The 27,308-nt window shown below is 44.1% G+C and overlaps 1 protein-coding gene across 2 annotated transcripts; it reads right to left on the reverse strand.

Moving 5' to 3' along the window:
• Nucleotides 1–577: 577 nt before the first annotated feature.
• Nucleotides 578–4,696, reverse strand: LOC309695009 (dehydrogenase/reductase SDR family member 13-like). Of its 2 annotated transcripts, none has more exons than XM_082515370.1 (6): nt 4,371–4,696; nt 3,414–3,532; nt 2,765–2,888; nt 1,827–1,999; nt 1,444–1,597; nt 578–1,293 (listed from the first exon to the last, which is right to left on the reverse strand). In XM_082515370.1, the coding sequence occupies exons 1-6, from the start codon at nt 4,495–4,497 to the stop codon at nt 1,034–1,036; spliced, it is 957 nt and encodes a 318-aa protein (XP_082371496.1). In that variant the 5' UTR covers nt 4,498–4,696; the 3' UTR covers nt 578–1,033. The 2 variants fall into 2 exon arrangements, with proteins under 2 accessions (XP_082371496.1, XP_082371497.1); XM_082515371.1 differs by lacking the exon at nt 4,371–4,696 and adding an exon at nt 4,156–4,326.
• Nucleotides 4,697–27,308: the final 22,612 nt, after the last annotated feature.

Here is a 27,308-nt window from a genome sequence, read left to right on the forward strand (position 1 = left end):
GAAGTGAATGACTATGAAATTGTCAGAATTACTTCACGAGCTCTCTCGGTGGAGTGAAACTCTGCCGTCTGCTCCTTGCTATCTAAAGTATACCCGGACGCTGGCGTAAACTCTCGACCATCGCACGCTTCTGTTTAATCAGTTTTCTGTTTGACGTTTATTCCTCCTGAGGGCTTAATAAAGTTTTATTTAATCCAGTCATCTCAGCCAAACAGATTTACTCACGAACAAATAAAACACTGAAAAAAGCCAAACACTAACATTTTAGCTTATCTGAGTGACTTTTCCTGTTTAACCTGAGCAGCAAAGAACCGCGGGGGTTTGCCGTTCTCGTCGGCGCAGATATTTGAGGTTTACACAGCTACATTTTCGCCTGGAAATATGTTTAAAGTTTATTTTGCGACCCAGAAAGAATAATAAGAGTAACATTAAAACTAGCTAGCTGCCGCCATTGTTGGAAACTGGAACTTGCTGAGCAGCGCTTTGAATTCTGGGATATGGTTTTTCAGAGGGGCACTGAAATTTGTGATTCTCCCGGAAAAATCGGGACGGTTGGTATGTATTCCAAGAGGACAGATTCTAGTCGACATTTTTTATTAAGGCAAACTTCAGTAAGGACCTCAGTATAAACACAATGTACAAAGAACTCAAAAATATTTACATAAAAATACAAAATAAAAAATTATTTAAAAAAAAAATATGACGAAACTATTAAAACGTGTTGCTATTGTCTCACAAACAGGTGACAGAACAGTAACATACCAAATATGCAGCAGCGCCCAACAAACACACCATATTAAAAAAAAAAAAAAAGACACTTGTGAACATGATTATTCCCAGCTTCCATCCTGCTGATGGCACTGCAACAACACCAATTCAACACCAGAAATGATGTTTAAATTTCAGAAAAAAAAGTGCTGAACAGCAGTTCTAGATGTTCATATAGCACCGTATCACCGATACTGTTAAAAGGACAGAATGACAGCTCATCGCTCATGGACTCGACAACCTGTTTATAGCGAGGTGAATAAATCTATCCCAGTCCACAGAGTTTCTCGCTGACCTCCCACAATTTCAGGGCCACCTTGTCATCTCGGGCATGAGCGGACACTTCCTGTGCCTCACAGCAGGAGAAGTACTTCCCGCTCAGAGGTTCGATTCCCTCCTGCAGGGCACAGTGCAGTGTGGTCTGAGCTCCCATCTCTGGGTCCAGGAACAGCAGCCAGGCCACAGGCTGGATGAAAATCTTCTGCCACAGGCCGACATTTCTAGACAGTTCAGTCCGGACAACACCTACAGGGCAGAAGGCAAAGAGCAATCACATACTTACTGCCTTTAGTGTTCAGTTTGGATAAAATGCTGATAGTAACAGTTGATTTAGCTTGAATTACAGTAATATATGGCCTAAAATGAGTGTTGATTAAAGGTAAACCAGTGTGTTACCTGGGTGGACACTGTAGCATGTGACATCGGTTCCTTTCAGCCTCTTGGCAAGCTCATGGGTGAAAAGCACATTGCACAGTTTGCTGTTGCAGTACGCATGGAAAAATTGCCAGCTGTATCTGCCAGTTCCCAGGTCTTTGTTTGCAACCAGAGCCTTAAGATACAAAAACAACCTTGTTAATAAGCTGTTCAGACAGGTGAAGGTGAAAGACGTGCAACAACATCACTTGTGATGTCATTATGATCACCTCTTCAGTCGTACTACTGAAATACTAGAGCAGAGCATTTTTAAAAATAAGAGTCCCAAAAGACGGAAAAAGGCTTGTTCCAGAGTGAGGATGGCTTTACATCTCCAAGCTCTCTTTAAATTATTGCAAACTCACGTTAAAGTCAATGTGTCCCCAGCGATGAGCCATGGAGGACAGCGTGATCACTCGTCCTCCCCCTGTCTTCTTCATCCTCTCCAACAGCAGATTGGTCAGCAGGAAGTGACCCAAGTGGTTCACCCCGAACTCGATGCCATATCCGTCCTCAGTCCGCCCGTCTGCCACCAATCCTGGGGACATATTGGAACAATGGTTTCTGAAATCTTTGTACTTCCTTGATCTCTTGAAGCTTGTTTTCTCTAGATTCTTCTCTGTCTCCGTAGAACAGACAAATCACCACTGCTGCTGCTCATCATTAAAAACTGTATTTGCACGTCTTTTTGACAGATACGGCAACTGTGATAAACTTGTCTGTCTCTCAAGTGGTTTACATCAATTTGTGTTTGAGGCCAATCTGGCTGCTTTGCACAACATAGCCGTTTGACGTCTTTGTGGCTATTCGGTGTCTTTTCAAAGTCGATTGTGATTATTTTGTGCTTCTGGTCACTTCTGTCTCTTTGTTGTCATTTGATGGTGAGTTTCAGACTCCAGAGCTGCCCTTTGTCACCCATCCTGTTCATACTTTTTTGGGCAGAATTTCTAGGCCCTCTCTGAGTGGAAGCTTAAGGTTTTGTTGATTTCAGCCTCTCAAATCTTTTTTTTTCTTTTAAACAAACGACCTGGTTTTGTGAACTTCATAAAGCAACAACCTCCAGCACACAGCTGTGATGAAAACACAAACAGGAGCAAGTCTGAGGCCATAGTTCTCAGGTGGAAAATCGGGAATGCTCACTCTGACTTGATCATTAGTTGATACCCCAAGTGGAGAAGTTCAACAAATAAATTTCCTCCTAATGGTGTCTGGCTCTCAGAGGTTGGTTTAGATGAAAATGGATGTATGGACCTCGTACTTGCAACTAAGTAGACATTGTGGTGTTGTGTAGTAGTGTGTGTACCAGCATTGTTGATGAGCAAATCCAGCCTGGACTCCGTTTTCAGGAATGTTTCGGCGAAGCTGCGGACAGACTTCAGACTGGCTAGGTCCAAGTGCACGTAGATCACGTCTGTACTTCCCGTTTGCTGGAAGAAGATCATTGTGATTCAGTGAAGGTTACATTTAACTTGCACTTCAGTGTTTCACTTCAATCCCTTTTTACTGTTTTTTCCTTAAAGCAACAGCTCAAACATTACCATCAATGAAAGAAGTGAACGCTTCAGCTCGTTTCAGCAGGATCATGTAAATCCCGTTAAAGTTCTGTGTGCATCGTTTTGTGCTCTCTGTCAGCTCCTCCTTTAAAAGGTTAACTCCTTTCACAGCTTCAGTCCTTTAAAATTGTCATATTGTACTTACTGAATAAATATAAATAAACAGTCATATCCACATACTACTTTAGCTTGTCTTCTTTTTCTCAGCTGCTTTAATTACCTAAAGCACACATCAGCCAGTTACAGCATGATAGGACGTTGTGTAACAAGCCTCCACTCCCTGCTGACGACTGCACAAGTTATTGTTTTAAATGTCAGTGCTCCTTTCTGAGAAACTTTGGATTAACTTTCATACAGCATGAGGAAATTGTGGCCAATGCATCAGTGTGTTCTTCTCACCGTTTCTATTTCTGCAATGGCAGCTGCAGCTTTGTTCCTGTTTCGGCAGGCCAGGATCACTCTGGCTCCTTTCCTGGCCAGATGCAAAGCCGTGGCTTTACCAATGCCCGTATTTCCTCCTACAGTAAGAGCAGGAAAAGAATAAGCAACATCTACCCAAACCATCACAAACAAGAACTATCATCCATGCAAGTGTTTAATGTGGTGTTATCTGAAGGCTAGTAGAAACCTGTCTAAATTGCAAACAAGAATTCTAGATTTTCACTTCCACCTTTGTTGTAAACTTCACTCCCGTCCAAAGTAAAAAGCACAAAAACAAAGAAAAACGCATCTTTAATTCTTTCATTGCAGCAATCACATTTGTGCAAATCCCGATTTTGCTATCGGCACAGATTTGTGGCATAAAAACTGGCCCCGACCTCAGAGGGAAGAGAGAGGAGGACGACGCTCAGGTTTAGATGAGAATTCCCTCTCTGTACAAACCCAGTTTAGAGATGCAAGTGTTAAACTGATTTTTACTTGAATTTAGAAATAACTGCTGAATCGGCTTAAATGTCATATTTACTGTTCACTTATTTTTGACGAGGTTTTTCCTGAAAGCCGATCTACATGTAGGTCGGTACCGTCGAAAGTCCGTCGTACTCGAAGCCTCTTTTTCGTGGCAATATTGAAGGAAACATACATTTAACGGCTTCTTTTCTTTTGCTCATCATCTGCAGATTTAACAAAACTTGTTATGTACCTTTACTCACTGTCGCTATCATAATCAAACACCAACATCCTTATCGCCTCGTAAGAGGAAGTAAAGAAACCTATGAAAGGAAAATCCGCTGAACGCTGCGAGCTGCACACACAGCAGCTGTTTGTAGGCACACTTTCTACACCTCGTCATTTTTGATGCTGGTGTCGTTAGCAGTCGGTCTGTTTGGTACAAACTGCGCTTGATGCCGGTCTCACCTGTGATGATGACGGTCTTCCCTGACATCGCGGCGTTTCCTTTGCATTTGGCCCTTTTGAAGAGAGTCTGTGTGAGGAGGACGTATGCTCCCAGAAGTACAACGGCCACAAACAAGAGGGGAACCATGGTGGATGTCGGCCGAGAACTTCGCGTCTGGCTGCTGAGCTGCGGATCTGTCTTTATGCACACGCCTGTCGGATGAGTTTCATCTGAGACGTGCCAGCGAGTCGCTCCTCGACCGGTCGGACCAGTTGTGGAATGACGTAAACGTCAGAGCACCGTGACCTACGCTTTTCACTCTGAACACCTGAGAAACGCATTCACCCCACCCGCGTGTCTCTTAATAAAGATTTACTGCGAAAGCATTTACAGAAAAATATGGAAAGCATGCAAACATCCCTCCAGATACCAAAGTGTCGAACTTTCACCTAAAATTAATAATTAATAATTGCCTCTGATAGTTATAAGTCAGTGTAACTAATTCATTCTTTCACTGTCTAGATTTAGTTTTTAAGGAAACAAAACACAAAAATCACAAATGTAGCTGTTGCTGCTTTTGCTCCCAAAATGTAACTTATTCTAAAATAGTTTAATAAGAATGTTTCACAGCCTCTAACATATAGTCACAGTCAGTCGATCAAACCAACAATCAGATCTGCTTAGCAGATTTGGCTGTAAGATTTCCACATCAGTGAAAATGGAACTTTTCTGGTGAGCAGGACAGTGCTGGCATGAATACGTGCATCTGTATTTGTCAATGACTGAATCAGGCCTCTTTGGCTCTGACAAAACATGCAATATTTTTGAAACAACATGTTTTTTATCTGTGCTTGCTGCAGGGTTTTGTTTTGTGTCTTACTTTTTGTTCCCCACGTTTCTCTTCAAATTTCCCTCAGGTGTTCTGTGGGATTCAAATCAGGCAACATACTTGTTCAGGTCAGCGGTGTCAAACTTTATTCCCAAACTCTTGTTTGACATTGAAAGCATTTTTTAATCATTATCATGCAGGAATATCTCTAGATTGTTTACTCCACATGTTTTGCACTCATGTCTGGCCAGACATTACTATCATGTCTGCCCAGGGTCACTCCACTCTGTCTGTTCTGAAAAAAACATCTTGTAATCTGACCAAATAATGCTCTGGTGATGTTCTTCAGACTTCCAAGAGAGATGATTCTCAAAGAGGTTTTCAGTGGGAGAAACATTTCATTGTAATCACTGCTGTGATCGCCATTTCTCAAGTCTCTCAATTTGGAACCTCTTTATCTCACTGTAGCTTTCTTCATCAACTGAGGGCTATTCAGGGCTTTTAGAGTGACCTAATGAATTACAATCATTTAGCTTAAAAGTAATAAGTATATGCATCATCTTATCAGCATCGCTTGTAGACCGGATGTTTCTAATGACATTGCGCAAATACATTTCTGTAGTTTAACTACGTCACTGACGTCATGGCAGGGGAGACTCCAGGATCAGAGCTTTGGAGGTGCTGAGCACCCAGAGAGCTGCCCAGCCAGGCAAGATAAATGTCACGAAGAGACTTCTTCCCGGTCTCTGTCAGTCCCTGCATCCCTAAATGTCTCCAGTTGTCCCGAGTTCCCTGTGACTGTCTCCTTGGTGCATTTAAACCCCTGTTCCTCCCTGTCGTCTGTTGTCCTCGTCTCCATTATCAGTCATAATAATTTTACCATCTCTGTGCAAGTCTGCAAATTTCTTTCTTAAATCATAAGATTCTTAAATTCATCAAGTCTCTCTGTGCCTGGGTCCTCGTCACAAAACATGACATCACTGTTTTGTACATTTTGACACAATTTAATCCCACATGTGTGAAAGAAAAGCAAAACACTTTTCTGAAAAGTCTGTAACAAAACCGTCAAATCTGATAAAGGTTATTTAAATTCTGCAAGAGAAGAGTGGATTGGAATAAAAAAAATACATATCCTAACCTTAATAACTGGGAGGATAATGAATGATGATCATAGTGAGTAAGAAGTAAACTGAGTGCATTTTTTGGACAGACATTCACTTTTAATGTGTTTGTATAATATAATACAGATACATAAATAAATACACTCCAAAAACACAAGAGTCCTTGAAATGTACAAATGTACAAAATATTAATAACAAATTATAAAAATGGAGGCAACTTTGCCTACATTACAGTGTATACAATACAATATATATACATATCTATCTATCTATCTATCTATCTATCTATCTATATATATATACACACATATATACATATATAAATATATATATATAATTAATAGTCCAAATTGAATTTGCATTTCCATTAAATTAAAAAATTATTATTGACTTTACAAACCCCATGCTGTCCAACACCCTTGACCTTTTCTCTGACTGTTTTCTTTAAAACTGTTGCATCAAAACTTCTAATTCATCCCTATTTCATCGAGTTGTTGAGTATGTTTTTTAAAGGCACTTGTTGCATGTTGCACACATGCTGTTCTGCCACAGAAGCAGGACAACTGAAGCAATGCTGTGGTGCCACCTGCTGGCTAATTGCACTTCCATTTGTTTGTCACATTGAGAAAAAGCAGTTAAAATACTGATTAATTTTGTTATTATGTACTTAAATTTTCTAGTAGATATGAGAGTTAAAAACATCACTGCCATTTCTGTGCTATGATATACTCTGCATACTGTGTTTCTTTGACAGAAATTAACAGAAATAAAACTGCATTTGAAAAGAAGTGTAAATATTACTTTGAATGCAAGTTACTAATTATTTCCAACCACAATGTTTTGCTAAACATTTGAATACTTTTTTTTATTTTTTTATTTCTGGATAAATAAATTTAGTCCTTTATTTATCCAGGTTAAAAAAATCTCATTTAGATTAAAAATCTCATTTCCAAGAAAGACCTGGTCTTCTGCCCTCAGCTGAATGTCTCTATCCAGCTTATGCAGTGAGCTAAACATTAAATGGCTTCAGTAAACACTCAGGAGACCGCGTGGCATTCTTCAGAGCTTTACTGATCCTTATTTTCCTTTTTGTAAAACTGTAATAACAGAAACAGAATACAGTGTATTCACTCTCCATACAAATACACAAAGATTACATTAAATATTGTTGACTTATGTAAACAGTCACTACACAATCAAGAGATACAGAGATGTCAGGAGATACAGCTAACACCACATGCTGGTATGCTTCATGTTAGCAGGCTAAACAAAGGGCTAACAGCTAGCTTGTGCTAGTAATGTAACAAACTCGCTAAACACACAAGAAACTCATTATTTTGCTGAACAAGGTACTAATAAGTTGCAACAATAAACCGTTTTGCCACACTTACAGATTATGCCTTTTCAAGGGCGTCAGATGCAGGAATTTACAGAGACACAGCCAAATGGACCAAATGGGAGAAAACCACTGCTTGCGCTCTAACATGGCGCTACCCTGTCAACCCACTAGATGGCAGGCTTTGCCCAGACAAGATCAGGAATAAACATATTTTCTGACATATTGCAACAGTTAATTACAGAACGAATGATTATGATCCGCCATATAACAAACTTATAAAAAACATACCTTAGGAATAACAGGAGGGACAGAATACCTGGCATCATGGCAACAAAAATCAAAATACATGTACCACACGAGTACATAAATCAAATCAAATCTCTTTTATTGTCACATCACATGTGCAGGTACATTGGTACAGCACATGTGAGTGAAATTCTTGTGTGCGAGCTTCACAAGCAACAGAGTTGTGCAAAACACAATAACATAAACAGGCAAAATATACGAATGGCTAAATCTGAAACTAATAAACATATGTACAATATATAGAATAGAATAGAATGCCTTTATTGTCACTATACAGTTGTACAATGAGATACAGAGCATCTCCTACTCAGTGTAAACATGCTGGGGGGGGGGGGGGGGGGGGTACAGTTCTGCAGCGCTATGTACATATGGACAGTATCAACATAGGGAAAAACACACACACACACACACACACACACACACACACACACACACACACACACACACATATATATATAAAAAAAAAAACACCCAGCACGCCCCTGCGGGCGGTTTATCCTTCAAGCTCGGGTCCTCTACCAGAGGCCTGGGAGCTTGAGGGTCCTGCGCAGTATCTTAGCTGTTCCCAGGACTGCGCTCTTCTGGACAGAGATCTCCGATGTTGTTCCCGGGATCTGCTGGAGCCACTCGCCTATCTTGGGAGTCACCGCACCTAGTGCTCCGATTACCACGGGGACCACCGTTACCTTCACCCTCCACATCCTCTCGAGCTCTTCTCTGAGCCCTTGGTATTTCTCCAGCTTCTCGTGTTCCTTCTTCCTGATATTGCTGTCATTCGGAACCGCTACATCGATCACTACGGCCGTCTTCTTCTGTTTGTCTACCACCACTATGTCCGGTTGGTTAGCCACCACCATTTTGTCCGTCTGTATCTGGAAGTCCCACAGGATCTTAGCTCGGTCATTCTCCACCACCCTTGGGGGCATCTCCCATTTTGACCTCGGGACTTCCAGGTTATACTCGGCACAGATGTTCCTGTACACTATGCCGGCCACTTGGTTATGGCGTTCCATGTATGCCTTGCCTGCTAGCATCTTGCACCCTGCTGTTATGTGCTGAATTGTCTCTGGGGCATCTTTACACAGCCTGCACCTGGGGTCTTGCCTGGTGTGATAGACCCCAGCCTCTATGGATCTTGTGCTCAGAGCTTGTTCTTGTGCTGCCATGATTAGTGCCTCTGTGCTGTCTTTCAGTCCAGCTTTGTCCAGCCACTGGTAGGATTTCTGGATATCAGCCACCTCCTCTATCTGCCGGTGGTACATACCGTGCAGGGGCCTGTCCTTCCATGATGGTTCCTCGTCTCCCTCCTCTTTCTTGGGTTTCTGCTGCCTGAGGTATTCACTGAGCACTCGGTCAGTTGGGGCCATCTTCCCCAATGTATTCTTGGATGTTCGTTGTCTCATCCTGGACTGTGGTGCTGACACTCACCAGTCCCCGGCCCCCTTCCTTCCGCTTAGCGTACAGCCTCAGGGTGCTGGACTTGGGGTGAAACCCTCCATGCATGGTAAGGAGCTTTCTTGTCTTTATGTCAGTGGCTTCTATCTCCTCCTTTGGCCAGCCTATTACCCCAGCAGGGTACCTGATCACGGGCAGGGCATACGTGTTGATGGCCCGGATCTTGTTCTTACCGTTCAGCTGACTCCTCAGGACTTGCCTGACCCTCTGCAGGTACTTGGTGGTTGCAGCCTTTCTAGCGGCCTCTTCATGGTTCCCATTTGCCTGCGGGATCCCCAGGTACTTGTAACTGTCCTCTATGTCTGCAATGTTGCCTTCTGGTAGTATATATATATATATATATATATATATATAATGTACAATATACAAGACGTAAGTAATATGTAATAAATAGTGTTATGTATATAGTTATTGCACATAGAATTGGTATTGCACAGTGGTGGTCCATAGAGGAAGTGGGAAGTGGGGGGCTGTGTTATCGGTGCATGTGTGAGTTCAGGGTGGTTATTGCTTTGGGAAGAAACTGTTTTTGAGTCTGTGGGTTTTTGTGTTGATGCACCTGTAGCGCTTCCCTGAGGGAAGCAGGCTGAACATGTTGAAGCCAGGGTGGGAGCTGTCCTTGATAATGTTTGCTGCTCTGCTGAGGCATAAATGTCCATCAGGGAGGGGAGAGGGCAGCCGATGATCTTTTGTGCTGTCTTGACCACACTCTGAAGCCTCGCTCTATCTGCTTTGGTGCAGCTGCCGTACCATACCGTGATGCAGTAGGTTAGCAGGCTCTCAATGGACGAGCGGTAGAAGGTCAGCAGCAGGTTGGAGTTCAGCTTGTACTTCCTGAGGACTCTCAGGAAGTGCAGCCGCTGTTGGGCCTTCTTGATGACCGTTGAGATGTTTCCTGTCCAGGAGATGTCAGCAGAGATGAGGACACCAAGGAACCGGATGGTGTGGACCCTCTCCACACACTCCCCGTTGATGTAGAGGGGGCCAAGTCAGTGCTGTGTCTCCTGAAGTCAACAATGAGCTCTTTGGTTTTCTTAGTGTTCAGTGCCAGGTTGTTTTCTGAACACCATGCTGCCTGCTTCAGGACTTCCTCTCTGTACTCTGCCTCGTCTCCCTTCGAGATGAGTCCGACTACCGTGGTGTCATCAGCAAACTTGATGATGAGTGTTGTTGTGGGTCGAACTGCAGTCGTGGGTGTAGAGAGAATACAGGAGGGGGCTCAGCACACAGCCCTGTGGGGAGCCGGTGCTCAGTGTGCGAGTGGAGGAGAGATGAGGTCCGAGTCTTACAGTCTGGGGCCGGTTTGTGAGGAAATCCTTTATCCAGGCACATGTGAGAGGAGGGAGGCCAAGAGTGACCAGTTTGGTGATGAGGATGTCCGGGATGATTGTATTAAAGGCTGAGCTGTAGTCCACAAAGAGCATTCGGACGTAGCTTTGCCGCTGCTCTAGGTGACTCAGCACAGCGTGGAGGGCTGTGGCGATGGCGTCTTCTGTGGATCTGTTTGCACGGTATGCAAACTGGTGGGGGTTGAATTCTGGGGGGAGGTAATCCTTGATGTGCTGAAGGACTAGTCTCTCAAAGCATTTCATGATTACCGGTGTGAGGGCCACAGGGCAGTAATCATTCAGGCTGGAGATGGGAGACTTCTTCGGCACTGGGATGATTGTGGCTGATTTTAGACAGGATGGGATGGCTGCCTGATCCAGTGAGAGGTTGAAGAGTCTGGTGAAGATGAGGGTGAGCTTGTGTGCGCATGCTCTTAGCACCTTGCCAGGTACTCCATCTGGACCGGCTGCCTTCCTGGGGTTCACTGCTAGGAGGACACGTCTGACATCGTGCTCTGTTACAGTGAGTGGAGCGGTGCAGGAACCAGGTGAGGATGAGGATGGGAGCAGGGCTGAAGCAGATGAATGCTGCTGTTGTGGTGTTTCAAAGCGGACGAAGAAGCTGTTTATTTCCTCTGCCAGCTGCACACTCGGGTTTTCTGTTTTCGCAGTGCTGCCTCTGTGGTTGATGATGTCTTGCATTCCCTGCCACACCTCTCGTGTGTTGTTGCTGGACAGCTGGGACTCGATGTTCCTTTTGTGGTCTGACTTGGCTTTTTTAATCCCCCTTTTCAGGTCAGCTCGAGCAGCCCTGTACAGAGCTCTGTCACCTGACCTGAAGGCGGCATCGCGGGCTTTGAGGAGTGAGCACTCACTTGGACACTAGAAGGGGGAATTATGTTAAAATGCTCTTCATAGACTACAGCTCTGCATTTAACACCATAATTCCCTCCACACTCACCACCAAGCTGGAGCATCTGGGACTCAGCTCATCTATGTGTCAGTGGATCTCCAACTTCCTAACTGGCAGACCACAGGCAGTAAGGATGGGCGGACATGTCTCAGCCTCCACCACTCTCAGCACTGGAGCCCCCCAGGGGTGTGTTCTGAGCCCCCTGCTGTACTCTTTGTACACATATGACTGTGTGGCCACTACCAGCTCCACCACCATCATCAAGTTTGCTGACGACACCGTCGTGGTGGGCCTGATCTCTGATAACAACGAGACGGCCTACCTGAAGGAGATTAGGAATCTGGAGAACTGGTGCCAGAGGAACAACCTCCTTCTAAACGTCAGTAAGACAAAGGAGCTGATAGTGGACTTCAGCACTAAGCAGGAGAGGAACTACCAGACCCCCGTCATCAACGAGTGCCCAGTGGAGAGAGTGGACAGCTTCAAATACCTCGGAGTTCACATCACGCAGGACCTGTCATGGTCCTGTCACATCAACACCGTGGTGAAAAAGGCCCGACAGCGTCTCTACCACCTCAGACGCTTGAGAGACTTCCAACTGCCCTCCAAGGTGCTCAGGAACTTTTACTCGTGCACCATAGAGAGCATCCTGGCGGGAAACATCTTAACCTGGTTCGGGAACAGCACCATGCAGGACAGACGAGCTCTACAGAGGGTTGTGCGGTCAGCTGAGCGCACCATCCGCTCCGAGCTCCCTGACCTGCACTCAATCTACAGCAGGCGGTGCTGGACCAAGGCCAGGAAGATGGTGAAGGACCTCAGCCATCCCAACAACAGACTGTTCTCTCTGTTGAGGTCAGGAAAGCGATTCCGCTCCCTGAAGACCAACACAGAGAGACTGAGGAGGAGCTTCTTCCCGCAGGCGATACGGTCTCTCAATCACACCACCACACAGTACTGACCCACACATACAGTTCTTACACACACACTGGACTTTCTGGACTTTGGTTTTGCACAACACTGGTCACTATATTCTTCATTTCCGGTTAATACTTGTACAGCTGCTGTTATTGTGTATATATTTATTTATATTTAGATTTCTTCATACATTCTTATATAGTTCTATATTGTGTATTGTGTATTTTGTTGTACAGTTATTTTATTTTCAACTTTAATTTATATATTTATCTTTATCTTATTCTTCCCAGTTAAATTTACCCTTCATTCTAATTTGTGTTGTACAGTTATTTCATTTTTAACCTTAATTTATATTTTATTCCTTCCTAGTTAAATTTACCCTTTTTAATTTTTCATATTTATTTCCTATCTTATTCATAGCCTTTTCCTTTTTTGTTTTCTTTAGGTCACGAGCAGTTGTCCAAGCATTTCACTACATATCGTACTGTGTATGACTGTGTACGTGACAAATAAAATTTGAATTTGAATTTGAATTTGAGCGGACCTCGCTGGTCATCCAGAGTTTTTGGTTTGGGAAAACCCGAATGCTTTTGTCCACTGTCACATTTGCAGTACAGAACTTGATGTAGTCCAGTACTGATCCTGTGAATGTTTCTAGGTCCTGGTGTTCAAATATGTCCCAGTCTGTCTCTGTGAAGCAGTCCTGTAGTTTGGAGAGAGCATTTTCCAGCCAGGTTGTAACAGTCTTTGTGGTGGGCCTGGCACTGCGCCTGAGGGGGGTGGGGAGAGCATATAATAGTATATGCAAAAAAAATAATTTCTGGATGTGTATACTAAATGTTTTCCTACGTGTGTGTGTGTGTGTGTGTGTGTGTGTATACACATATTTTACAGATTAAATAGAGTCAATAAATAAAATATATAAAAATATACAGAGTTGAGACATGTGCAAAACAGTGGCGTTACTGTACAGTATGGAGTGCATAATGTTGAAGTTCCAGTAGTGAAGCTGAGGTGTCTATGACGTGTTCAGCAGTCTGATGGCCTGATGGAAAAAGCTGTCTCTCAGTCTGCTGGTACGGGACCGGATGCTGCAGAACCTCCTTCCTGATGGAAGCAGTCTGAACAGTTTATGGCTGGGGTGACTGGAGTCCTTGATGATCCTCCCCGCTTTCCTCAGGCACCGCTTCCTGTAGATGTCTTGGAGGGAGGGAAGCTCACCTCCAATTATCCGTTCAGAGCACCGCACTACTCGCTGGAGAGCTTTGCAGTTGTAGGCGGTGCTGTTGCCATACCAGGTGGTGATGCATCCAGTGAGGATGCTCTCAATGGCACAGTGATAGAAGGTCCTGAGGATGCGGGGGCTCATGCCGAATCTTTTCAGTCTCCTGAGAAAGAAGAGGCGCTGCTGGGCCTTCTTCACTGTTTTGTTTGTGTGTACTGACCACGTAAGATCCTCAGCCAGATGTACTCCAAGGAACTGGAAGCTGCTCACTCTCTCCACAGCAGCGCCGTTGATGGTGATGGGGGTGTGCACTTCTCTGCACCTCCGGAAGTCCACTATCAACTCCTTTGTCTTTGCGACGTTGAGGGTGAGATGGTTGTCTTGACACCAGTGGGTCAGGGCGCTGACCTCCTCCCTGTAGGCCGTCTCATCACTGTTGGTGATAAGACCCACCACTGTAGTGTCGTCCGCAAACTTCACAATGATGTTGGAGCTGTTAGTGGCTGTGCAGTCGTAGGTGTAGAGTGAGTATAGGAGAGGGCTCAGTACACACCCCTGTGGAGCACCAGTGTTCAGTGTGATGGGGGATGAGGTGATGCTGCCCAGTCTGACTACTTGGCGTCTGTCAGACAGGAAGCTAAGGATCCAGCTGCAGAGGGAGCTGCTCAGTCCTAGATCCTGCAGTTTCCTGTCCAGCTTCGAGGGAACGATGGTATTGAATGCTGAGCTGTAATCTACAAACAGCATTCTCACATACGTGTCTCTCTTCTCCAGGTGTGACAGGGCAGTGTGTAGTGTCAGGGCTATGGCATCATCAGTGGACCTGTTGTGGCGGTATGCGAACTGTAGAGGGTCCAGTGAGTCGGGTAGTGCAGAGCAGATGAAGTCCCTGACCAGCTTCTCGAAGCATTTGCTTACGATGGGGGTCAGGGCTACAGGTCGCCAGTCGTTCAATGAGGAGATGGTGGAGGATTTGGGTACAGGGACGATGGTGGCCATTTTGAAGCAGGCTGGGACTACAGACAGAGAGAGGGAAAGGTTGAAGATGTGTGTGAACACTCCAGCCACCTGAGCCGCGCATGACTTGAGGACGCGGCCGGGAATCCCGTCCGGACCAGTAGCTTTGCGTGCGTTCACCTTCCTGAAGCACCTCCGCACATCCTCCTCAGACACAGTGTGCGCACTGACGTCATCCGCGGTGCGCACACTGTCCGGTCTCATGGTGTTCGCTGTGTCGAATCTAGCGTAGAATACGTTTAGATCCTCACACAGAGAGGCCGTGGTCTGCGGTGTGCTGGTTTTCCCTCTAAAGTCTGTGATCGTGTTTAGTCCCTGCCACATACTCCGAGGGTTGTTAAACTGTTGTTCCACCCTGTCCCTGTACTCACGTTTGGCTGCTTTGATCGTCTTCCGGAGTTGGTAATGTGCGTGTTTGTAGTCCGATGTGTTTGCGGAGGCAAAGGCAGTGCTCCGTGCCGCCAGTGCCGCGCGAACATCTCCGTTAATCCAGGGTTTTTGATTTGGGAAGGATTTGACTGTTCTGGATGGGACGACATCTTCCACGCATTTCCTGATAAATCCACAGACTGAGTCTGTGTATTCATCAATGTCCCTAGCAGCCACGTGAAACATTTCCCAGTCCGCGTGATCAAAACAGTCCCGCAGCGCAGACTCCGATTGGTCCGTCCAACAGTGCACCGCCCTCCGGGTTGGAGCTTCCTGTTTCAGCTTCTGCCTGTAGGCGGGCAGGAGCAGGATGGAGCGGTGATCTGATTGGCCAAATGGGGCGCGGGGGAGGGCTTTGTATGGATCCTGGAAAGAGGTGTAGCAGTGGTCGAGTAGCCGATTTCCACGAGTGTTAAAGTGGATGTGTTGGTGGAGTTTGGGTGAGACTTTCTTCAGGTCTCCCTTATTAAAGTCTCCGGCTGTGATAAACGCTGCCTCTGGGTGTGTGGTTTCCTCGCTGCTGATCGCGCTGTACAGTTCCCTGAGTGCTCGGTCAGTGTCGGCTTGTGGAGCAATGTAAACAGCCGTAATAATCACTGCTGTAAATTCCCTCGGTAGCCAGAATGGCCGGCACTTAATCATCAGGTACTCCAGGTCCGGTGAGCAGAAGGATTTGACCGGGTGCACGTTCGCATAATCACACCAGCTGTTGTTGATCATGAAACACACACCACCGCCTCTGCTTTTCCCAGTAAGATCCTGTGACCTGTCCGCGCGATGCACAGAGAACCCCGGTAGTTGTATTGCGGAGTCCGATAGCCAGGTTTCTGTGAGGCAGATCACGCAACAGTCCCGCATCTCTCGCTGGAATGAGATCCGTGCCCGAAGCTCGCACAGCTTGTTCTCCAGAGACTGCACATTAGCCAGTAATAAACTGGGTAACGGTGGTCTGTTAGTGCGCCGTCTCAGTCGAACCAGAACGCCAGATCTTCTCCCTCTGCGTCGGCGTTTGCGGCCTCCAGGGCCAGAGAACAAAGGCGTCTCAGGTGAGATGAATGGGGGGGGGGGGGTCTGCAAACGGAGCAACCGTGTTGCAAAACTTGAACTCCGGAAAGTTATAAGAAAGACCGTCTTTTATGTCCAGTAAGGTTTGTCGGTCGTACACAAGGAGACATGTGCTACTCGCGAAAAAATGAAGGAAAAGTAAAATTAAACACAGAAAACAGCTGTTGCTTGGGGGAGCTCGCGACGAGGCTGCCATACTAGGCGCCATCTTGAAATCATTTAAAAAAAATACAACAAATTTATAGATGAGGTCACACAAAAGACTTAACTAATAATAAGTAACTGCCCGAGTTACATTATGAAATCGTAGTTATAAAACCTCTTTAGCATACTCACAACTAGCTCATTTTATAATCTGCAAATGTATCGATGCACATTGAAATAGTTTATGAATCAATTATTTAGACTTTTTAAATAATGCTACACTCTTAGAAACGCTGTATTAAAAATGCCCCAATCAGTAACCCAACGCTGGGTCAAATACGGACCGAGCCAACGCTGGGTTGTTTCAACTTAACAGGGTTGGTTTACTGGTTTCACCAAGCACACTGGGTTAGGATAACTATCCAGAAATTGGGTTAAATTGACCAATGTTTGAAGTTGAGGTTACCAAACTTTGGGTTGAAAGTCAGAACCCATGGGTTATATTACCATTAATGTTTGGGTTTCTACTTGCTATAAAATTCAGCATATAATAACTAGATTCAAAACATAATAAAATAAAAAATTTTTTTATTGCTGTATGATATACAGAACATATTACATAGAACAAGTTTTTAGAACAAATTAAATGTGAAAACTCTTAACTTTAAAAGAAAAACTGATGAATTGATGATTATCTCAGGACTTAACATACATCAACACTTTGGAAAAGTGCCAGAGGGAATCTCCCTCTCACATTATTTCATGCACCTTTATGAGCAACATTTTACGCTTCCATCGTAGCTAAAAGAGCCCTCATTCATTTGACCATATTTGGTTCATGTCCTGGGATTCATCTATTCCTGGTATAGATGACAGTGCGAAGGGATTCCTGAACTTGGGCCATGACTTCGGGTAACTTTCATCAAAAACTGTCACGGTCAGCGAGGAGAGCTGTGTGGAATTTATTAAAGGACCCAAGATTCAGGCATAAGTGATGCGAGTGGGCTTTTTATTGAGGAGGAATATAAACAGAAAGGGCAAAGGTGTGGATGGAAACTAAGCTAAACCTAAACTGGAGAACGCTAACAAAATACAGACCTGAAATGGCAAAGCAGGTAGATGACACAGACTGAAACAGATAATGACGACAGAGGGCCATAACGCAGATGAGCCAGCAACAGGCAGGAGAACACACAGGGCTTAAATACACACAGCAGTAATCAAGGGATGAGCGACAGGAGGGGAACACACCTGGGAGAAATCACAGCTGACGGGATGGGGGAAACATAAACTGAGACAGAGACCTTCAGAATAAAACAGGAAACTCACAGACACAGAGAACCAGACAAGACACTGAACTAAACAGACAGATTCACAAGCAGACAGTGTGACACCATAGACAGAGGGAACTCAGAGAAGTGGGAGCAGGCAGGTATAGAACAAAAACCCTAACAAATGGCAAACCTTAACAAAAGATATAACAGAATAAACAAGCACATAGAATAAAATAAAGAACACAAAACACTGAGTCGTCAGACTCAGGACCATGACAAAAACAAAAAATGCTTTGAAGCAGCCATCAACAGACCTTAGATTGCTGCAAAAAACAGAAACAAACCAGGCAAGATCAACATTTTCTTGGGGTTCCTTTGGTGCTTAATTCTTCTTCCTGACAGAACGAAGCCTTCTCCTGACATTGCATAGACACCACTTCAGAAATCCAGTTGCTGACCTATGAGTTCTGTAAGGGCTAACCACACATCCTGTAATTTTTAAGCAAAAGAAAAGGGTCGGTAAAGTAAGATTTAAAAGATTATTTGCAGTTGTTTGGTTAATGTCAAGTTGTCTGTAATCCTGGAGCGGTGAGTTCCAACACTATGCCTGACATTTGCTCAGAGAGGACAAAACAACAACGAAGCACACCAGTCTGTGGTTGTGAATTGTTAGAAGATGGACTAAGCCAAGGTCAAGTATCATGTTTCACACACTTTATACTGTCACAGGGTTGTACAAACCTTTTTGCCAACTTCGCAATAGATTTAAACAAATGTTACTATTCATGCATCTATAATGTGCAAATGACTGAAGAAGTAACTTGGATGAGTGATATATAATGTGCATATATGTTTTAAAGATATGGAAATTATTTATTTTTATAATCACAATGACACTCGGTATACTGTTTGAAAAACTGACCAGTATTCAGGTTTTTAAATTGTTTTTGTGTGTATCCATTGAAGTATAGATACTTAAATATCCTGTGCCACGGCAGTCCTTTAAACATGGAAGCTGAAGTACTATTGATGATGCCATTATTGCCTTTATTCCTGAAGGTGGGCTGCAAGCAAAAACAGTTCCATTTAATAAAACTGGATAAACAAAAACTTTACTTTTCTGTAGATTTCTTGTAAAATAAACAAATACGAAGAGCAGAAGTTTTGGAGAAAAAGAAATAAAACATTTTTGACTGATCCTCTGTTTTGTCTGTGAAGGTTCTCAGTCGTCCAGGTCATCGTAGTCTAAGGATCTTGGAAAGAAAAGCGTCTGGACTTCTTTAAGTTGCTTGAAGACGTTTCACCTCTCATCCGAGAAGCTTCTTCAGTTCTAAGGTCAAATGGTGGAGAGTCCCAGATTTAAACCCAGTGGGAGTTTCCCCCCAAGGACAGACAAAAGGACCCCTGATGATCCTCTATCTAATCACATGAGCCAAGGTGTGAAAGTGGGTGTGGTTCACAAACAGCCAGAGTTTCGGGTGAGCTCATTGTGAAACCTGGCCCCACCCTATCATGTGATATCCTGAGGTCAGATGGCCCAGGATGTGAGTGGGCGTTAAGGCGTCTGGGAAGGGATCTCAAAACTGGATTATAGATGGCAGACAGTTGGTGTCGTAAACCCCCGCCTCTGTTCAAAGATGGTCGCTCACAGTGGACATAGATGCTTCTTTCACTCCTCTTTCAAACCAGCCACATAGAGATCTATAACATTTCCCATGTTTACGTAGCAGTATTGCAATGTTGGCAAAGAGAGGAAGTGACATAAGATTTGAGCATGTGTGGTACCGATTGGGTTTCCGGTACGGATCGGGTAGCGACAGCTAATAATTAAATGATGGTAAAATCAACTTTATATTAATTCCCATTAATGCTAATATGGAAGCTAACACTGAGCTAAGGCTAAAGCTAATGTTCCAAGATGGCGACTGTAAACAAAATAGTTACTATGGACACAAGATGGCGGATTTCAAAATGGCGGTTCATGGACACAAAAGTGGTTACCCTGGACACCAGCAAGGAGTATGATGGGAACCAGGAAATCAGACCAGGTGGAGCACATGGAGCACATGGGCTGTATCCCAATTCAGGGTCTGCAGCCTTAACGGTCCTCAAGGTCAGCGTACTCAAAGACCGCTAAGGCTGGAAGTGCGAGGCTTGTAGGCTTGTGAAATGGGACTAGGGTCTAGCCTTCGTCACGCTGCCCAGGTTGCTTAGCAACCATGATACTGTAAGGCAGTGACTGGAATTAGTCACAAGGTGTCGCTGTTGAGCTGCATATGTATGGTAGGTCTAAGCAATTTTGACTATTTGTCCTCTGTAGGACACAGTAGTTCAGATTTCTCGTTCGCGCGGGCGCCATCTTGGTTCAGTGTTTACTGTGATTTGCAAAGGTAAGCACTGTCAGTGGTGTACTGCATTGGTTTTTTGTTTAAAAATAAGTGTTCCACTGTGTAAAATAGCGGTTTGTCATTTAAGCCGAGCATATATTTTGTATATTGAGAGGTTCATGTATTGCCTGAAGAGAGTATGAGCAGTTTGTGTGCATGTTTCATTTGGTAATATCTGCCGCAATTTCGGGCTACATTCCCGCTAGTTAGCAGAGCACCCATTCGGGCAAAGTAATGCAAGATGAAGCATTAGCTTTTCAGCTACAGTTTGCTGGTAATCCTGCTATGTTAGTTTTGTGTCATACTCATTCCTGAGACCAAGGAATTTTGTAAGGACATGATTATTTTTGCTTAATGTGTTTTTTATATATTTGTTGTTGGCTTTTACTATGTTGATAAACACGCAGTGTTTACTGTGATTTGCAAAGGGACAGCAGCAGAGTTGGAGTGGTGTTTGCCCCGGCATCTGAATAAACGGCGCGGTCCGAGCCACAAATTGAACACCTGTGTCTGACTGGTCTCTCTACTGTGCACCCCAATCCAACACAAACTTACACAACGCAGAGTCCGGGGTGTAGGGAGGCCCCTGCACTGGTTGGGTTACAATACCAACCGCTGGAAACGTTTCATACAGCTTTGTTTGACAGAAATGAAGAACATATTTTGTACATTTGTTTCTACATGAGCTTTGTGTGATTTGATAAATATCTGAGTCTGAGACCACATGTCAGGGCTCTGTGTGCGGGCAGGCGGAGATGAGGATCCAAACGCAGGACTCAGACACTAACGTGAAACTCAAAAACCTCAGCTTTATTGCTGGTACGAAAACAAAACATGAAGTGACCACAGAAACCGGAGAACAGGAACACACAGGCATAATCTGAGGGTACGACGCGACACCGAGCATGGGAAAACACAGGGCTTAAATACACAGGGTAGTAATGAGGGAATGGGCCAGAGAAGGGAGACACAGCTGGGGGAGATCAGGGCTAACGAGACGGGGGAGCTAAGCTGCACACACTAACATAAGACAAAGACTTTCACAATAAGACAGGAAACAGGATGCAGACATGACACTGAGAGACAGACTAGACACTGAACAGAAACTGCAATACACATGAGAACCCAAAACCTAAGAACTGATCCCTCACCAAGAATAACAGAAACAGATCCATAATGATAATAATAAACAAAGCACCAGAACATCAGAAAACAATCCATAATGCAAAATAAACCAAAACATAATAAACTCAAAATACTGGGTCCAACGGACCCAGAACCGTGACACCACAGGACTGTAAAACATGATTGTTGGGCTTCATTTCTGTACTGAACAGTCATTTAAGATTAGCTAGTAAATAACATGTCTGTGAAGGTTCTCAGTCATCCAGGTCATCGTAGTCAAAGGAGCTTGCAAAGAAAAGCGTCTGGACTTCTTTAAGTTACTTGAAGACGTTTCACCTCTCATCCGAGAAGCTTCTTCAGTTCTAAGGTCAAATGGTGGAGAGTCCCAGATATAAACCTAGTGGGAGTGACCCCCCACAGAGGGACAAAAGGACCCCCTGATGATCCTCTAATCGCCTGAGCCAGGGTGTGAAACTGGGTGTGGGTCCCAATCAGCCAGAGTTTCGGGTGAGTTCATTGTGAAACCTGGCCCCACCTTATCATGCAAATTCCTGAGATCAGACGGACTTTACGGACTTCCTAAAATCCACAAGGAAGCTGTCCCACTCATACCCATAGTCAGTAGCATAAACTCAGCCACTTATAACATTGCTAAACACCTTGCTACCATCCTTGCTCCTCTTGTGGGGAGCACCCCACACCACATCAAGAACTCCACCGACTTCACTGACAAGGTCCAGAAACTTGCCCTGGATCCAGATGAAACCATGGTGTCCTTTGATGTAGTCTCTCTCTTCACTTGCATACCCACCACGGAGGCCGTGGAGACGGTCAGAAAATGACTACAAGAAGACAGCTCCTTGGAGGACAGGACCAACTTCACACCCGATCAGATTTGCACACTGTTAGACCTCTGCCTCACCACTACATATTTCAAATACAACGAAGGCTTCTACAGACAAAAACATGGCTGTGCCATGGGCTCCCCCGTGTCACCTATTGTAGCCAACCTTTACATGGAGGAAGTGGAAAGGAAGGCTCTTGGCTCTTTCAAAGTAAGAGTACCCAGCCACTGGTACAGATATGTAGACGACACCTGGGTCAAAATCAAGACACAAGAAGTGGAATCCTTCACTGCGCACATTAACGCTGTGGATAAAAACATCAAGTTCACCAGGGAAGACACAAAGGACAACTGTTCGCCTTTCCTGGACTGCGCTGTGCACATTGAAGAGAACGGCAAACTCAACATCGAAGTTTACCGGAAGCCCACACACACGGACCAGTACCTCCTCTTTGACTCCCATCACCCTTTGGAACACAAACTTGGAGTAATCAGGACCCTACACCACCGGGCAGAACATGTTGCCTCTAAGCCTGAAGGGGAAAAGAAGGAACACACACATGTAAAGGAAGCACTCAAAACGTGCGGCTATCCTAAATGGGCGTTCTTAAAGTCAGCAAAGAGGCACAGAAAAGAAGACCAGACACCAGCGAGGGAGGATAAGAAGGACAGACGCAACAACATTGTCATCCCCTATGTAGCCGGTGTATCAGAGAAACTCAGGAGAGTTTTCTCCAAGCAAGACATCCCGGTGTATTTCAGACCCAGCAACACACTCAGACAGAAACTGGTTCACCCAAAAGACAAAACGCCAAAACACAAACTTAACAATGTGGTGTATGCTGTACAGTGCAGCGAGGAATGCTCAGACCTCTACATTGGAGAGACCAAACAGCCACTTCACAAGCGCATGGCACAACACAGAAGAGCCACCTCCACAGGACAAGACTCAGCAGTCCATCTGCATCTAAAGGTCAAAGGTCACTCTTTCGAGGATGCCAATGTTCACATTTTGGACAGAGAGGACAGATGGTTTGAAAGAGGAGTGAAAGAAGCCATCTATGTCCACTGTGAGCGACCATCTTTGAACAGAGGCGGGGTTTACGACACCAACTCTCTGCCATCTATAAACCAGTTTTGAGATCCCTCCCCAGACGCCTTAACGCCCACTCACATCCTGGGCCATCTGATCTCAGGAAACCCCATGATAAGGTGGGGCCAGGTTTCACAATGAGCTCACCCGAAACTCTGGCTGATTGGGACCCACACCCAGTTTCACACCTTGGCTCATGCGATTAGAGGATCATCAGGGGTCCTTTTGTCCCTCTGTGGGGGGAAACTCCCACTAGGTTTATATCTGGGACTCTCCACCATTTGACCTTAGAACTGAAGAAGCTTCTCGGATGAGAGGTGAAACGTCTTTAAGTAACTTAAGGAAGTCCAGATGCTTTTCTTTGCAAGCTCCTTTGACATTTGACCACAAGCAATCTTTTCTGGTTTGACGCCGTCTTTGTAGCCAGAAACCAGCTCTCTCCTCGGCTTCCTCCACTACACGCTTCCCCCACGCCAGTCTCCTCCGTCACTATAAAGGGGAGAGTCATGAGCTCCATCACCCTCACCTGTGCCGTCCAACGTCCCGCCACCAGCCTCCACTGCAGCAGGCCAGAGACCACTCCCCTGCCACAATAAGTACAAGTATATCCTTGCTGTACCCTTAATGCTAAATATGCTAAATTAACCGCTGCCTTTGCCCCTTTGGGATTATTCTTATGTCACTGGGATGTTGACCTTTGACCTTCACATTAGAGAGATGGGCAGACATAATTAGTGTATGAATTTTAAAGTAACAGGTGATAAAGAGAGTGTAGCAAATGTAGTCAGGTTTATTACTCTGTATCACACATGAGTGCCCGAGGGAGGCGGGGCTGACTGGGGAGACACAGGAAACAGAGAGACAGGGCTGACTCGACATGAAACGATGAAACGTGGGACACGGGAACAGAAACTAAACACAGGCTGAAATGAACACTGAGGGAGGGAGAACTAAGATTACTGAGAGCCTGATAAATAAGAAGAACAAAAACCAAGAAAAACAAGAGTCAAAGAAAACCAAAAACACAAAGCATTGGGCCAGGACCCACTGCTGTGACATTTATATGTGATAAAAACATTAAAAACTGCTCAGATGTTGAAATCTTTCTACGTATACTTTAGGTTCAGCTCTGCAGCCTGGCATTTGGTTAAGCATGATTCAAACATTTTATTTTGTTTAACTGGTTTTAATTATAGTTACTTTTTGTGAACATTTGTTGCAGCATTTAAAAATACATCATTTATTTTCAAACTTTTATTTGATTTAGAGCATCATATTTGACCAACGTAAATGTTTTAATTTCATATAAAATAACTGAAACAGTGAACTAAATATCTGAAATCTTTCCTTCCTTAAAAGTTATAATCCTACTTAAGTTATAGTGCAAACGCTTAAGCAACAAATATACTTAATGCTAATTAATTAATATTTCCCTTTGATGTTGCAACTATGCGGTCACTTCTGTCTTTAAACAAAATAATATTTTCCAGTTACAGAAATCATGAAGTCCAAACTAAAGTGCTACTGTTGCTATATGCATTTTATATAAATCATGGATGATGGTCCTGACATGAAGGAAGAGAAAGTTACAGGTTGCATCCTTTGACTTTGTCTCCGTGCCTTTGGGCGATTTTCAGAAGGACAGATGTTTCTGTTCAATTCTTAAATCAATTTTTTCAAACACAAACACAATTTTAAAGCTTCTAGAGAGTAAAATATTAATGATAATTATAATAACAATAATAAAAACAAAAGCTCTCAGATCCATCAAACCAAGCAGCAGAAAGAACAATAACTGAAGAGAAAACTTTAACCTTGTAGACTTCATTATGTTCCAGCTGCTCTACAGACGCTGTGACCTCGAACTTAAGCAGGTCGTAACGTATGTGCAGCTCAATAACTTCATAATCAGACCCTGTGGTATTTAGGCAGCAGAACAACTAAGAATAACAACTACAAATAATGTTTTTAGGTTTCTGTTGTACTGCAAGGTTCTGTACAGGAGAACCAAACCAAGAGCAAATATTACGTCTCATTTACACCTGAGCACGAAGAGTCATCAACATTTAGCAAATTGAATCATCTTTGTTTAGATGCAAGAAGAATCATATAGAAATGAAAAAGTAGAAATAGAAATCCAGAGCAAAGATATCCTCTAATTCAGCGTAGCACATGTGCAGCTGCTGCGATTCACGTAAGCATTCGGCTCGTCGCTGTTGCAGATTTTTCTCTCGCTGTTCTGGCTCACAGCGCTGCAAACACAAAAATAAATATCCCCAAAGCTGTGAAAGGGAGCTAATTAGTAAGAGTATTGTTACTCTCCGCAGGAGTAGTCCAGCAGTAGAAATCAGTCCAATAACAAGGTGTGTAACATCTAGCAGGGTGACAGAAAAACCCAGGGTAACTTCTAAGGACCTCAACGTCTCTCTCACATTGTGTTTTTTAAACATGCTTCCATTTGTCACTTCAGTCTTTACTCTGAAATACAGGAAGAGAAATCATGGCTGAAACAATTTCTCATGAAACCAGGGGTGTGGTCCAACAGTCAGTTTGGTGAGGAAGGTTCCTAACTGAGAGAAGTGACCCAGAAGTATCTGTGTAGCAGCCACAATGAATCCAGATCATGAGCTAACTGATCAAAGTCTCTTCTTTCATCTTCTGTATCATTCAGTTTGCATTGGTAATGCCCATTATTGTAATGCTTTTTTAAGACCAGCAAAACTTTATTTCACTTTGGGTTAGCTGGGATAAGTGATGGATGGAGGGAATTTTACTTCAGCCACAGAAATCCTAAACAGGAAGGAGGAGCAGAGTTACAGTGGATCACTATCCAGCAGGGAAACAAGGTTTATTTCAATTTCTTGGCCATGAGTGAGATTTACTGAGTGGGCAAATTAGGGAGACGACACCATCAGATCCCGAGCCCTCCATGTGTTAATCAAGAGACGGCTGCTGTGCTACATCCATAAATAATGAATAAATTAGGAGCTAAAGCTGAAAGGACAGTTTATTTGTACCATCTTCACGTGAACACATTCAAGAACATCACAGATGAAGAAACATTAAAAACTTCCACACTACATAAAGCAAGAAAAATAGTTTTTCTTTCAGGTGGTTTCAGAAAAACAGAAACATCAAACATCTCCAAGACTCTCTTTGAAAGAACTACAAACCTTTGTTCTCATGGTCCAATCATGAGTGAACTCCCCGATGAAGCCTTGTGTGCTAAAACATGTCAGAGTTTTAAACGTTAAACATGAGTTTCCAAAACGTTTTGCTGGAGAACAATGAACTATTTGACTGAGTTTCAATCATTTACAGACGAGCAAAACCAGGACAGAGAAAAAAGAACAAAACAGACTCAGTAAAACAACAGAAAAGAAGATCCCATGTAGATCTGTATTATGTAGAAGTTCAGCCCAGCAACCAGTTCAGTTCAACACAAGTTTAAATGATTCTATCTGAACTCTGTGGAGCCTGATCTCAAGCTTTTTGAGTCTGACACAGAAACCAGAGGATCTTTCTGTGTCTTCAGATTCACTGTGATCCAGTGATGGGAGTGATTTCAGCCCTGAGTGATCGCGCTGATGTTTGCACAGAGCAGACAATGAGGTGAATGTTTGGGCACATTGGTAACAGTGAAACAGTTTATTAGTAACGTGGGATCGTTTGTGTGCAGAGTATGAACTGAGATTCCTGAAGCTCTTGTCACACTGGTCACAGCTGTAGTTTCCTTCCATGTGTGCACGTTCATGAATGTTACGATTACCTGACTGTGAGAAGCTTCTCTCACAGTGTCTGCACTTGTGTGGTTTCTCTCCGATGTGGACTCGTTCGTGTGATTTAAGGTCCCTTGCAGTGGTGAAGGATGACCCACACTGATCACAGAGGTGCTTTTTAACCCCACTGTGAATCAGTTCATGTCGTTTTAAATCACTTGGTGTGGTGAAGCTTCTCCCACATTCTTTGCAGTATTTCAGTTTGTCTCCAGTGTGTCTACGTTGATGTGTTTTAAGGGCAGCTTGCCGACTGAAAGTTTTTCCACAGAGGTCACAATGAAAGTCTTTCCCACCACCACAGTGATGACAGGGTTGAGAACTGGATCCATGTGTGTCGCTCTGCTTCTAAACAAAGACACAAAGACAG

The sequence above is a fragment of the Aulonocara stuartgranti genome (genome assembly GCF_965226115.1).
Source record: "Aulonocara stuartgranti genome assembly, chromosome: 19".
Classification (NCBI taxonomy): domain Eukaryota; kingdom Metazoa; phylum Chordata; class Actinopteri; order Cichliformes; family Cichlidae; genus Aulonocara; species Aulonocara stuartgranti.

Bases quoted from the DNA above. Each gene is read 5' to 3' on its own strand.
- LOC309695009 (XM_082515370.1), bottom strand. From the start codon at position 4,497: ATGGTTCCCCTCTTGTTTGTGGCCGTTGTACTTCTGGGAGCATACGTC. The intron at 1,598-1,826 runs GTGAGTTTGCAA...TTGTATCTTAAG, and splicing joins GGGGACACATTGACTTTAAC to GCTCTGGTTGCAAACAAAGA. The intron at 1,294-1,443 runs GTAACACACTGG...TCTGCCCTGTAG, and splicing joins ATGCTACAGTGTCCACCCAG to GTGTTGTCCGGACTGAACTG.